Source organism: Somniosus microcephalus, chromosome 22, assembly GCF_052327205.1.
Source record: "Somniosus microcephalus isolate GS21.2 chromosome 22, FLI_Smic_1.0, whole genome shotgun sequence".
NCBI classification, from domain to species: domain Eukaryota; kingdom Metazoa; phylum Chordata; class Chondrichthyes; order Squaliformes; family Somniosidae; genus Somniosus; species Somniosus microcephalus.
This window is the reverse complement of record NC_141008.1, coordinates 64,599,480-64,614,137: the sequence shown is the minus strand read 5'-3', so window position 1 is coordinate 64,614,137 and position 14,658 is coordinate 64,599,480. Positions and strand designations below refer to the sequence as shown.

At 38.7% G+C, this 14,658-nt stretch overlaps 1 protein-coding gene across 3 annotated transcripts in view; it reads right to left on the bottom strand.

Moving 5' to 3' along the window:
• taok1a (TAO kinase 1a) overlaps positions 1 to 14,658 on the bottom strand; it is a 192,885-nt gene that overhangs the window by 62,591 nt on the left and 115,636 nt on the right. For 2 of the 3 annotated variants that reach the window (XM_085964957.1, XM_085964956.1), the window contains 6 exons: positions 10,611 to 10,712; positions 9,638 to 9,707; positions 7,789 to 7,885; positions 3,943 to 4,056; positions 2,174 to 2,265; positions 1,854 to 1,947 (listed from right to left, as the gene is read on the bottom strand). In XM_085964957.1, the coding sequence (XP_085821083.1) occupies positions 1,854 to 1,947; positions 2,174 to 2,265; positions 3,943 to 4,056; positions 7,789 to 7,885; positions 9,638 to 9,707; positions 10,611 to 10,712 (569 nt within the window). The remainder of the gene's footprint in view (positions 1 to 1,853; positions 1,948 to 2,173; positions 2,266 to 3,942; positions 4,057 to 7,788; positions 7,886 to 9,637; positions 9,708 to 10,610; positions 10,713 to 14,658) is intronic. The other variant, XM_085964958.1, reaches the window with a different exon arrangement.

The window sequence follows — 14,658 nt, the reverse complement described above, 5'->3', positions numbered from 1 at the left end:
ATTTAGACTAACAAAATTTGATACTTGAGTTGTGACGTATAAATTTGATATGTTACCAGTGGATCTCCCACAACATTGTTCATGGGTAGTCCTGGGTTTGAAGCACAGTTGTAATGTTTAGCAGATAACCTGCTCTGTTCATTTAAGGCCTGCTCTAATTAGACAAATCCAGGTATATGTAGCTACTTAGAAACTGCTGAGGTCATTTAAAGGGCAGGTGTAGCTGCATGTAAATTCAGGCTTCAGGGCGAAGGCTGGCTTTCTTTCTCCTTATAAAAAAAATTGTTGTTTTGATCTGTAATGGTGTGCAATTCCTGGAGTGTGAATGCTGTGTGCGAGATGCCAGATTTTTCTATACAAGATAGACACAAATAGATATATAGACTTACAAGAGACACAATGAAGGCTACATGACCTGGTTTTGAGAGGGATTTGAATTTGAAATACTACAGCTCATGTCAGTGCAGTAGTATTGATTATGGCACAGTATTGTTATAATCACAGCAAAGTACACAAACTGATCATCAATGGCTTATAAAGCACAGTTACTGCAGCTACACATGGCCCAGAAATTCGGGTCTCCATGGGTGAGTACGCACGGGGTACTCACCCGTAGGCCCGATGGAAGTGCCGGTTTCCTGCATGCACTGCGCATGCGCGGGAAACCAGCACTTCTGTTCCTCTGAAAGCAGGGGTTCAGAGGTCGAACGTGTGCGTGGGGGAAGTCTGCACGTGCGCTTTGAACTTACGTTTTTTTATTTTTTTATTTTATAAATACAGGTTTTTCCGTGAGGGTAAGTCTTTAGAATTTAGAAATGTAAAAAGCAGGCGTAAGGCCTGCTTTTTACAAGGTAAGTGGTCAATTAAATAAATTAAAACATTTTTTCCACAGGTTTATTATTTTTAAATACTTTAAAGCAAGGTAAGTTTATTTTTAGCCCCGTTAGAATATAAAAAAAACTTTTTCAAAAATTTAAATTGTTTAAAATAGTTATTTAATGTAATTTATAGTTTATTTAAAAAATGTGATTAAAAAATTTTTTATTTGAAGATTTACTGCTATTTTGGGGCCCGTAGTATTCATAAGTCTTGACAGCACTTCCTGTCGAGACTTATGAATGGAGCATTCCCTGCTCCGATTGGCTGCCCATGGCCCACGTGATCCCAGGGGACGCATCAAACTAACTGCGCCCCGGGACACACAAGCACTGCGCGCCGGCAGCTGGACCAGGCCCCGGATCGGAATTCCACGGGGCCCTACAGCTCAACTGCCGGCACGCAAGGTAAGTGCAGGTCGGGGGCTTGCACCCGCGGGAAGCCTCCGACCCGAATTTCTGGGCCAATATGGAAAATTGCCTGCACATAAAGTTCAAAAGTAATGGTGCTATTACTGGACTTAATCAACTAATCTTGCAGGCAACCAAAAAGTAAGCAAAAAAATATATGGACATGTTAAGATTTTTATATAACTGGTGTTAATAGCCAAATAAAATATTTACTTTGGAGCTCAGTACGGATTACCACAAGACAGTTCAGACTCCAGCATCTATTAAACTTTTGTCATTAGTCTTAATCAATTGAATTTTAAGAAATCATCTTAAATGACACATACTAAGGTTTTCAAAGACAGTAATCTTATTACTACAAATACAGCTATCTCAACATTTAGCATCTTCAAAAATGTACAAATACTATTTAAAGATTATGCAGTGCATTTTAGGATAATCTGTTTAAACATTCAGGATTAGAGACAAACCTTCATCCACTGATAAGTATTTCTTAAACTGGCAGTTGTTTATAATTTAGAAACATCTGTTTCTATACAAATCTCAAGACTTCAAATGTGTACTCACCATTCATTAGACTGAAGAGCAGGTGACTCATTCTGCGCTATATGGTATAAGGCACTCATTGCATTCATATTAAACAAAGGGGGCTTTCGCTCCGCTGTGGGCAAAGTAGCAGTAATCAGATTTCAGAACTGATAACAATGAAATGGTAATTTTCAGTGTGTTATTTAAGGTTTCATTCAGAGTATAATTGCAGTCATTTTAAATGCATTGAAAGTAAGAGTTATCAAGCATATCTTATCGTACTTTATTACATATGATTATAGCATACTCCCCAAGCCATTTTAATTGTTTTACATTCTTAGGTAACTGCAATGCCTTACCTAATTCAATGCATGTAATTCCCAAGGACCAAACATCTACTTTGCCATCATACTGTCCTTCATCCATGGCAAGAATTACTTCAGGAGCCATCCTATTTCAGTAAAATAGTAGTTTTAGTTTGATAAATTTGCATTGTAACTATGACTTATTTTATTGATGGCTGCTGTTACTGTACTAACAATAGAAACATACCTCCAAAAATTACAATGGAGACACGAGATTGCCATTTACGTCTGATGTGTCAGAAAGTACTGAAACCATTTTCAACCAGACAGCAGCATATTTGAAATACCAGCACTTAAAACAGTATTTATCTAGATAGTTTTGTTTAAACCAACTGAAATAAACAAAGTAAAACTTCAAAATAACCAGGTTCTCCCTTCATCAAGAGATTTAGTTTGAGATATTAAAACACAAACTTTGCTAAATTTAAATTAGAATGGCTTGCTTAATTTCTGTGCCATTCACATTCAATTATATCAATTAATCATGAAGAATCAGATACTTGGCAAACATACTCCAGTTTAATAAATGGTTAAGTCCCACATTCTCAATTTCTTGTGGCCTTGGTCAGCAGAACTAATGTAAGAGTTCCAGGTTCTAAGAAAATAAAATCCTGTTGCAAACAACTTTGTTTGTGATTTTTGTAGTATTTACACTGGCAATTTCACTTAAAAGCCACCTCAGTGTTTCTGGTCCAACCTTTTCCTCAATGCAGATTTGTTAGTACAATTCCACAGGCTGCAGCAGCCCTCTGGTACTTGAATCAAGTGCCCATCCTTCATATGCAAGCCTAGAAAATTATTTCATTTTGGGGAAGGGCAATGCTGTATCAAAGGCAAGCATAATCAAGCACCTAAACAAATTTGCATTGTTACCTATCCAAACTCCATGTGGACTTTCCAACAGAAGTTGATAGATAATGAGCAGGAGTGGAATGTTTAGATGATTTGCCCCCTCACCTAGCCCGGAGTACTGAAACCAATGTAACATCCCTACCGTTGGTTCAGTTGGAGCCATTTAAGTCAGGACTGACCATGAATCTAACCTGGAACTGCATTGTTCAGTACAACGCCAGTTAGTGTATTTAATAACTGAAACATAGTGCTAGCTGTGCAATCTTCTCAATGTTTATTAGTGAAAACAAAAACTATGGAGAACTTTGGCTTTGAAGGTTTAAATATTCTTAAAAAGTGTTTAGTCTTTTAAAAAAAAACTACATATTGCACCCAATTTATGTTCAGACTCGAAATGGGAATCCACATCTGTGCGTTTAGAGGCACTGCTATCAGTTAGTGAAACCATCTTGTTTTTATATCTTATGTACTTTCACTAACAAAGAACATGATGACTGGTGAGATGAAAAAATGAGTGGCAACTGCCTCCTATCCTGTCTTTAAACAGTTTCAAATCCATTTACCTTAAATCAACTCCTATTCTCATTACGTATATGGAAAAAATGGAAAAGGCCGGATTCTTTATGAAACTGCACATTCTATATTAAGAGAAGCCCAATGGCAGCATATATCAGGTTGTTAAACAGATAGAAGAAATTTTTTTTTGCTATTGCATATGTAATTGTGTAGCCCTCCATTCAGAATAATGGCACACACGAAAAGCTTCATTTTTGTTTTAATTCCAATGTTTCTAAATGCAAGCGACAGCCAAATTACTTCCTTTGATGATTTGGCTCCTGCTTTTGACTATAAATAAGACATTAAAGACAAATGATAATGCATGACTTTTGGTTCAAAAAAAAGTTTCTTACCAATATGGTGTTCCCACAAATGAATTGGCAGGAGATACTATGGAAGCAGATCCAAAATCAGCTAGCTTTACTTGGCCTGGCTCTGTCAGGAGGATATTACCTGCCTTTATGTCTCTGGTTACAAAACAAGTATACAATTACCCAACGGTCATCAAATTCAGTACTCAACTCCAAATATTGTTCGTAACCATCATTACATACAAGCTTTATTGAATACAATTTTAACATTAACATTTGTGGCTTTAACAAATTTATTAAAATGATACATGGCCAAAGAATATATTAGGCAAAAAATGTAAACCAGGGAAGATCCTATAAAGCACTTTTGCGGTGCTGTATACAAGAATTGTTGCCAAGACACCATCTCTGAACACCTATTTAAAAAATAAGAACAGTTTCCCTGATGGTTCAGCGATATAGCCCAGGCTGAGTTAGGTAGGATCTGGGAGCACTACAATTGGCTTCAGCATCTTCGGTTAAGGACGGGAAAAATCAGCCGCAGACCCGGCTCCCGATCACAATCCAGCAACTGCCGTTGGAAATACATTTGAGTGGATGTTGTGTGAAGGCAGGATCAAATTCAGCTGTGATAGCCACCTCCTCAGGTCAAACAAACTGCCAACACTGTCAAGTGTCAGACATGAATAATAGCTACTTGGGAAATTGTGCAGACTGCAAGAAGTCAACGACTGCAAGAGGGGAGGGAAGAAAACTAATGATAACTTTTTTTTGACAAAATATAATAAAATGATCTGAGACTGAGGATGGCAAGTCACCAGTCAAGTTTGCTGAAAAACTAAAAGTACTTTGAGTTAAGATGCCAAATTAGTATTTTCAGATTCATGGCCAGATAAATCATAGCTCTACACAAGCTAATTTTAAAAACAGATGGCCTTAAAGTATATGAGAAAACTCCCCAATCAACTACTATTATGAAGGTTCAATAGTGCTTAATGTTTACTTGTAATTATTTAGAAAACATACAAGAGATACTCGATGACATCTTGTCAGTAATCCATTGCCATGTAGCAGAATAGATAAGGGAGAACCAGTGGATGTGGTGTATTTGGATTTTCAGAAGGCATTCGATAAGGTGCCACACAAGAGGTTATTAAACAAAATTAGGGCTTATGCGATTGGGGGTAATATACTAGCATGGATTGAGGATTTGGTTAACGGACAGAAAACCGAGAGTAGGAATAAATGGGTCATTTTCGGGTTGGCAGGCTGTAACTAGTGGGGTACCGCAAGGATCAGTGCTTGGGCCTCAGCTATTCACAATCTACATCAATGATTTGGACGAGGGGACAAAATGCAATATATCCAAATTTGCTGATGATACAAAGCTGGGTGGGAATGTAAGTTGTGAGGAGGATGCAAGGAGGCTTCAAGGGGATATAGACAGACTAAATGAATGGGCAATAACATGGCATGTAATATGGAGAAATGTGAAGTTATCCACTTTGGCAGGAAAAATAGAAAAGCAGAGTATTTTTTAAATGGTGAGTGATTGGGAAATGTTGGTGTTCAGAGGAACCTGGGTGTCCTTGTACATGAATCACTGGAAGTTAACATGCAGGTACAGCAAGCAATTAGGAAAACAAATGGTATGTTGGCCTTTATTACTGTATAAGAGGATTTGAGTATAAGAGTAACAACGTCTTACTGCAATTATATAGGGCCCTGGTGAGACCACACCTGGAGTAGTGTGTACAGCTTTGGTCTCCTTACCCAAGGAAGGATATACTTGCCATAGAGGAAGTGCAACGAAGGTTCACCAAACTGGTTCCTGGGATGGAGGGATTGTCCAATGAGGAGAGATTGAGTAGACTAGGCCTATATTCTCTAGAGTTTAAAAGAATGAGAGGTGATCTCATTGAAACATACAAAATTCTTACAGGACCTGACAGGGTAGATGCAGGGAGGATGTTTCCCCTGGCTGGGGGGTCTAGATCCAGGGGTCACAGTCTCAGAATAAGGGATCGGTCATTTAGGACTGAGATAAGGAGAAATTTCTTCATTCAGAGGGTGGTGAATCTTTGGAATTCTCTACCCCAGAGGGCTGTGGAGGCTCAGTGGTTGAGTATATTCAAGACAGAGATCGATAGATTTTTGAATATTAAGGGAATCAAGGGATAGTGCAGTAAAGTGCAGATGAGGTAGAAGATCAGCCATGATATTACTGAATGGCAGAGCAGGTTCGAAGGGCCAAATGGCCAACTCCTGCTCCTATTTCTTATGTTCTTATGTTATGTTCTCAGTGGTAGATCTCTCACCTATGAGTCAGGAGGCTGTGGGTTCAAGTCCAACTCCAGGACTTGAGCACATAATCCAAGATAACACTTCATTGTAGTACTGAGAGAGTGCTGCACTGCCAGATGTGCAGTCTTTTGGATGAGGCGTTAAACCGAGGCCCCGTAGGTCCTCTCCAGTGGATGTAAAAAAATTCCATGCCACTAATTCGAAGAAGAGCAGGGAAGTTCTTCACGGTGTCCTGCCTCAACCAATGCCTAACAACAGATTATTAGGTCATTATCATATTTGTGGGAGCCTGGTGAGCACAAATTGGCTGTTGAGTTTCTAGAATTACAAGTGACTACAGTTCAAAAGTACTTCATTGGCTGTAAAGCGTTTAGTACGTCCTGAGGTCGTGAAAGGCGCTATAGAAATGCAAGTCTTTCTTTTATTAAGTGCAATGGAAAAGCAGACTACCTCTGAGAATGGGTGCTTCCTAGCATTTGTGTCAGTGTATTTAACTTGTTTTCAAATCAGTTATTTTTGGTATATGATTACACATAAACAAGTGTTAGTGATTACATATAAGCAAGTGTTATGAAACAGAAGTATTTCAAGGGGTCTCCTCAGTCGACACCACCAGAACACGACCAACTTCTTGCTTACCAAATGCATTACTTTTAGTTGTCTAAGTTTATAAACAAAAAAAAATCCAGTCTAGACACAAGAGTTTTGTCGAACAGAGTACAAATTTACACCATTGCATTCTGAATTTGAAACCAAGTGCAACTCTGAAGAATCAGTCTGTATGAAAGGAAAAATTGCATGCAAAATTCTGGGTAATTTAATACTCTTAGTAACTGAGTCCAAGCAAAAAAAAAAGTAAAAATTTTGAATGCATTTAGTTCACATCATCCTATTCATGTCAAATGGAATCTCACACTAGAAACTATCTCCTGTGTAAATGTCAGAAAAGAGCAATTTCTACATGCTGTACGTACTTCTATGGTAACCTACAACCCATAATGGTAAATACCTACTAGAGAATCAAGGGTAAATAAACTGGGATTTACTACTGATAACTTTCACTCAGTATATACAGTTTCATTGTGCACTCTACGACTTCCACTTTTCACATCTTTTTCTTTCCTGCATCTACAAAATGATTTTCTGTCACTTGCTAATGATCCATATTATAAAGTGGAATTGGAGGAACAGAAGAACATTAATCAAGTCACAGCACTCTCAGAATAAATTCAATATCGCTAATTGTTACTTTAGTGTAAAATTGCCATTGTAATCCTTGAGCGGTTAAAGTTCACTAAGGAAAAAGTATGAACCTAATTGTGAGGCACCAAAAAAATGTATATCAGTACACAGAAAGAGTTTGCTTCTTCGATGTAATCCGCAAAACTCGATTTACAAGCTCCAATCTTTTTTTCTTGCTCAATCTGTAAATCGACCATATCATTGGTATAGATCTCAGATCAGTATCGGTATAGTATGGCATGCAGCTGGCACACTGATGCAGAAATGGTATTGAAATGTCAGCCCAAATGCTGTTTATTAAAATATTTTCATCTGATGCAGTGTTCAACTGAATAGGCTTACCTGTGAATCATGTTGTGGGAATGCAAATAGGCTAATCCCTGCAGAGCACCATGGGTAATGGCTGCTATCTCAATTTCCTGAAGTGGCTTCTTATGAACTGAAACAAAAAAAAATCTAATAAATGTGCTATTAGAAGTTAGAAGAATATTTAAGGTTGTAAACCATAACTGGTACGTCATTGTTAAAAGAAATGATGAAAAACAATTCACAAAAACATTTTTTTCCAAAATGAAATCTTGAGCAAGGTTATTTTTATTTTAAAATAAATCTCCACTGTACATGTCCAAGGACAATCCTCTGCCAAGTGTTCTGGAGCAATCTAAAACTTCAATAAACGCTCGTTTTTCTTTACCTGTGCCTGAAAGGAAAGATAAACTGACTTTATTATAGTCAGGCATGTCTGAGAGAGAGAGAGATGTCAGAAGAAGTGATAGAGCACCAGCACCTAAAAATCTGCTATGTTCAGGAGAATGCCAGGATAATAAAGATTTCAATTTATCTAAACATGATTATCAATGGTCATGGAAAGGTAAGAAACTGAACTGTTTGAATGTGTATGTTTGCACCACAGCATTAAGAAAATGCACAGCGTATTAGAGCAAGACATATACTGATCCATTTTTTCACCTTTGTTTTGTTAACTATGAAAACAGCGCGACCTGCATACAAGTTGCCTTTTTTTTCCTGGAGAAGGATAGAGGTAGTGAGTGAGGGGAATTGATGAGACAGGTGGAAAAATACAAAAAAAATCAAGTAATTGGGTGGGGTGGGGTGGGGTGACCAAATTTTCTCTGTACAACCATCATCTTAGTTGAATTAAAGGCTTAAAGAATTTGTTAGAAAACATTTTGTATTTTTTTTTTTTTAAATCAAAGTTACATTTGAACTAAATAAAATATGGTAAGCTTGGTGATGTAGCCATGAACAACACTGGTTAGGAAGGTCCCAACTTCAATGCTTTGCGTTTGCCAAGTTAGCTCATCTCAGCCAGGGCCATGGCCCCAGTAACTCCTGCTGAAAAGTTGTGTGGGCAATGGGTGAACACCCCAGCTGTGATGCCACACCCAATGGTTGAATAGCTTATTAACATTCAAGTTTCAGTTTTCTTATTGGCATTATTAGAACCCCATTTATGTTTGATGCATTAGCATTGCTGTTACAATATCAAGCAGAAAAGCGGAGCTTGAAAAGTTGAGGTTTGAATGGGTAGAATCATCATTTGGTTGAGTAACTAGAGGGGCGTCTATGACCTTGGAACGGTGACCCTAATAAAAGTCAGCATGTTTAGGAAAGGAGGGGAGAAGAAGAATGAAACTGGAAAAAGTTACAAAATACTTCAACCAACATACAAAATGGGTCTGATAGTAAAATACTGCAGATGCTGGAAATCCGAAATAACAGAAAATGCTGGAAAAACTCAGCAGGCCAGGCAACATCCGTGAAGAGAAAGGGTTCCGACCTGAAACGTTGACTCTATTTCTCTCTCCACGGATGTTGCCTGGCCTGCTGAGTTTTTCCAGCATTTTCTGCTATTATTACAAAATGGGTCTCCTTGTGTAACTTAATCTAATGCTCAGACAATACTGGACCATACTGAATTCAGTTTGTAAATACTAGATATTTGGACATTCTTGTTAACTTGGTATTTCCATAAATATGCAGTTTAAGAAAAATTCATTTGAGACACCATTAATGAGTACCTAGTGACTAATGAATGGTAGCAGCCTTTGCTGTGCTGTTTAGATTTGTAGCATTTGAAAAAATGAGTAGATTAATGTATTCATTTCTTGAATAATAGCAAATATTACACAGAATACTTTGTTATCTGTATTTGAATGGATCAACTTACAAGCAGAGAACGGAAAATTTTTACCTTCTAGAAGATCTGAAGCTGACCCTAAACAGTACTCCATGACCAGCTGCAAAAGAGGAAAACAGCTGATAAAACTAAACACAAGCATAATCTTTGCATATCTACTGGTCTCATATTAGAAAGAGAATGGGGCCACCGCAGCTATAATTATACGGCAAAGAGTGTACACTCGATACATGTTTGATAAAATGGAAGTGTGTGGCAGAGCCACCAAGGAACTCTTATACGAATGTATATAATTGCCTTTAAATCTGTATTCTTTCGTTGTATGTAAATAGCGCGGTCTCTAAAGGGTTAAGACCGAACGCGATGACGTCATCACGTGGGTCACATAACGTTCCCAACGGCGGGAAACGTGATGACGTCATGACGTCGGACTGAGGGGCCTCCCCTTCTCAGTCCTCGTGGAGCCAACATTAAGCAAGCACCTGTTGATTTGTTCTCCTGCGTTTTTGTTTGTTGCTTCCACCAGTTTGCATTAAACATCGTTTTGGTTAGCTGATTGACTTGCTCTCAGTATTTTCGTCAGGAATTTACCAATTCCTACAAGTGCATCTTTATTTCCAACCATTGAAAACCCCATGTTTAAGACTCATCAGATGGGTATGTAATTTACAAACAAAGGAGTTTCATTGTGATCACTGTTAGAAGTCAGCATTATAAAACAAATAGGCTAAGGAGATACGTGCATAAAGAGTTTTTATTGTATTGTTAACCATTTGAAAACCAAGTTCTCCCTTCTGAACAAATAGGACAAGTATCATAATTGCAGCTTTCAGATTTCGAAGCCTGCTTAAACGGGAAGATTTGTTTTTCATGGCTCCAAGACTTGAGGACGGAAACATCATTCTGGATAAAATTACTAAGGGGCTCTTAAATACTTCATTAACAATATGCATAGTGGCATGCAGTCAGTTCTCATTATTAGTAAACAAATTAAATTTCTTACCCATGCTGTATGTTCCCGTAGATAGCAACCTTTGTATTCAATACTATTTGGATGTCTTAACTTCTGTAGAAATTTGACTTCTTTGATAATATCCTGCCATTTCTGTAAGAAATGTTTATAGTAGTTTACCAAAATTGAACAGATCTTTGAACTTAGAAAAAAAAATGCCCATCGTTAGTAAAGGGTAAATCGGACAGCAATTTCCGGCGATCGCACATCTGCAGTTAAACATGGAAATCAGGACGTTGCTGTCCAAGTTGCCCTGCTCCTCCAGAAGCTTCGCTATACCAGTATCTCGCCCAGAGACTCGACATTGAAACACATGAAGGGCGTGAAGTTGCTGTACTTACCCACTGGATACCCACTAAACTTGCCACTTGTCCATTGATACCCACTAAAGTTAGGGCTTGTCCATTTTCGTGCAAGTGGATTTTTAACAGCGTGCCAAGTCTCAATTACTGCTAAACAACCTCTCTGGACACTGAAAATTAACTTTTACAAGTGTGGAGTCTCATTCCTTCAGATTTAAACTATTGCTGGAGATTTTTTTTTTCTTTCCGTCTCTCATCTCTCTTATTCTCGTGTTTCTTTCCATCTCTATTTCGCTTTCTGTACTTATTCTTCAATCTGATTGTGTAGCTCCTTAACCAGTCACTTGGCTGTTCACAAAGGTCCCAGATTCCCTGTAGAGGGCGCCGCGCTGAAATGGATTTCTAATTACTGCAAGTTTCAGTGTAAAAGCCCATAGAAAGTCTGTGGTCAAGTGTAAGCATAATGAACTCGCCACTGACTGCAAAATCCGGGCCAATAATTAGGGCCAAAGACAAAGGGCCATAATTTGCACATGCGCTAAAACCTGGAACTTGCAATCTGTCAATAATCTTCTTGACAGATTGCACTCATCCCCAGAAGGGCCTCCGCGGGCGGAGAGTTGCGCTATTTGCCCAACTTCTGCCCAGTGAATGCCAGTGAAATTCTTACGCCTGGTAGAGTTTTAAAAAACATAAAAATAAAATGTTTTCATTTAAACATTAAAACACATGTACAATAAGGTAAGTTTATTTTTAGACCATTTAAAATACGTAAATTTATTTTTCCAAAAAATAAACTTTTGTTTTAAATGTTTAATTATATTGTATTTTAATTAATGATAAATATGTAAAAAAAAAATATTTTTAATGTTATCCCCATTCATACTTATGGCAGTTCTGTTCAAACAGAACCTCCATAAGTATGAATGGGGTTCCCCCTTCTTTGATTGGTTGGGCCGGCCCACAAGATCCTAGGGACGCTTGCAAACCGCATGCGCCCCTGGGATACGTGAGCCTCTACTCAGGCCTATGTGTAGAGGCCCAGGAGCGCAAGTGTCTGAACCTCCTGGACTATCAGGTAAGTTTGTAGATTTTTTACTGGTCGGAGGCATCCACCCGCCGGAAGCCTCCAACCGCAAATTCAGCCCCAATATCCTAACCTTGTTTTGTTTAAATCTGTCCTCAGCCTCAACTCTCCCATACCTAACAATGACCCCTCTCCTCCCAAACCCACCTCTTTGACCAAACTTTTGATCATCCCTCCTAATCTTTGGCTCAATGTCCATTCTTTCCTCATGACATTGTGATGACACCGTGAGATGTTTTCTATGTTAAAGGTGTGATATAAATGGAAGTTGTTATTGAACAGAATGCAAGGTTTCAAATGGACTGGTTGAGCCTGAGCAAGTAGCCAGGGAGAAGGATAGAGTTTATGGAACAGCCAATAATAGTTTCAGTCTTCCCGATGACTCATCCATGACTTGATGTCTGCTTGTTTGACCAAACAGAGGTAATTGTGGGTTTGAGGGGAAGTGATGGAGAAAGAGAGTTCGGAGTCAACATACATAATGAAGCAGACCATCATCTGCAGATGATGTCATAAAGAGGCAGCATGTCGATGAAGAGGAAGAAGTCGAGACCTTGGGGACAATGGAGGTGTCTGCAGGATGGAAAGAGAAGCCATTTCTGGAAATATGCTGCACAAGTAGGAGGGGATTCACGAAGCTGAACAATAGAAGTGGTGATGGACGAGGACAGCGTGGTCAACTGTATGCTGAGAGATTGAGGAGTACAAAAGGTGATAAAGCACTCCATTCAAAGTCACAAAGGATTTCATCTCTGACTTTTTCCAGCGAAGGCTTGGTGCTGTGAGAAGGATGGAAGCTGTACTGAAGTGATTCCAACAGGGAGCTTTGGAGAGATGGGCATGGGGTTGGGCAAGACTCAGTATTAAGTCTGACTTTCTACCTCAAACACATCAGGATTCCAAATATAGATTTAAAAACTGGCAGTTTGGGAAGGACTGGAAGTGAGCAGACTGTTCAGTCATTGGTACTAAGTACTAAGGTCACACACCAGAACTGATGTAATTTTATATTCTTGCAGTATTAGTATACAGTAAAAAAAGAAAAAAACTTGCATTATTTGTGCCTTTCATGATCTCAGGATGTCCCAAAGTGCTTTACAGCCAATTAAGTACTTTTGAACTGTTGTAATGTAGGAAACACACGGGGTGAATATTGGCCAGGGCACCGGGGACTACTCCCCTGCTCTTCTTCGAAATAGTGTCATGGGATCTTTTATATGCACCTGAGGGCAGACATCGGAAAGACAGCACCTTCAATAGTGTAGCATTTCCTCAGTACTGCACTGGGAGTGTCAGTCTAGATTATGTGCTCAAGTCTCAGGAATGGGACTTGAACCCACAATCTACTGGCTCAGAGGCGAGTGTGCCGCCAACTGAGCCACAGCTGTCAAAAGCAGGGACATAGAAATTTTAAGTCACTTAATGAAAAATTATCAGTATGCTAAGGGACCCCATGGCATTGTTCACAGATGCTGACCAAGAGCAGAGCCATAGGTCTCTGGCAAATAAGCTGACCATTTTTAATAACCAGCTGAAGGGCTGGTATTTCAGAAGGCATTGAGGATGCACACACCCAGAGGCCTGAAGCTATGCACGTGTCAGAGCGTGAGCAAAGGCACTTCTATTTTCCTACTACAAAACCGATGCTTGGCCTTCCACACAAGCTCAGCAAAGCAAGGTTTAGGAAGACTCAAAACTCAAGTTCAAAGCCCTGAAGACAAGATAGGCCTCTGACGACAAAACTTATTGGATAGATTTCCAAGAGACCGCGAATAATTTTACGAGTAAGCCTAAAGATTTTTTTGGTGTATTTTTAAAGTTTATATATGCTGGTGATGTAACAAATATTTTTAGTACTATGTGATGGCTGAAAAGATTTTCAAAAATTACTTGGGAGTGCTTTCATTGGCTTCCCCTTCTTGCCGATTGTTTCATTAGTAGCTGTTTGCTGTGTTTCGTATATACTTTTTATACACAGCTTGCTCCTTGTTCATTACTAATCTACTTATTCAGTTGTGGTTTGTTGCTTTTGTCTAAATATGCTATTTTTACCAATTAGGTTCAAGTGTTGCATAAACTTTTACGGTGTAACCGAATATGCAAAACTTTTCAGTGTGATAGACCAATGCTAGATACAAGGCTTTTAATAATAGATATAGTTAACGGACTGTACCCTGTATGCAAGTTTAACTCCTGCTGATGCCATTTCAAAGCTGGTAGACAAAATGTTATTATCTCCTACTTTATTTAGATTGAAAGAGACTTGAATTCAAATAAAGTATATAAGGTTTCCCCCCCCCCCCCATACTTATAATAGTCCAACCTAAATTGCTTTTCAAGCCACATCCCAACTTGTAAATAGTATAATACTGCTGCTGCATTGCCTTTGAGGCCATGCTTGCTGTTGAGGCGACCTATAAGATAAATGAGGTAGGACAAGAATTTCACTCAACCCCTCCTTCAAGATACTGTTTTTCTGAATATCGCTCTTTAATATTTAATGATAATTTCCAAAGATTCTCAGAGTTGTTAATTAGAACAAGTAGATTTAGGTATCAACACTTGTAGTGACAGTGGAATCCAAAATCACAGAAGTCAGCATGTGTGAATTGCAAGCAAGATCGTTTTCACTTCAGCATTATCAACAGCA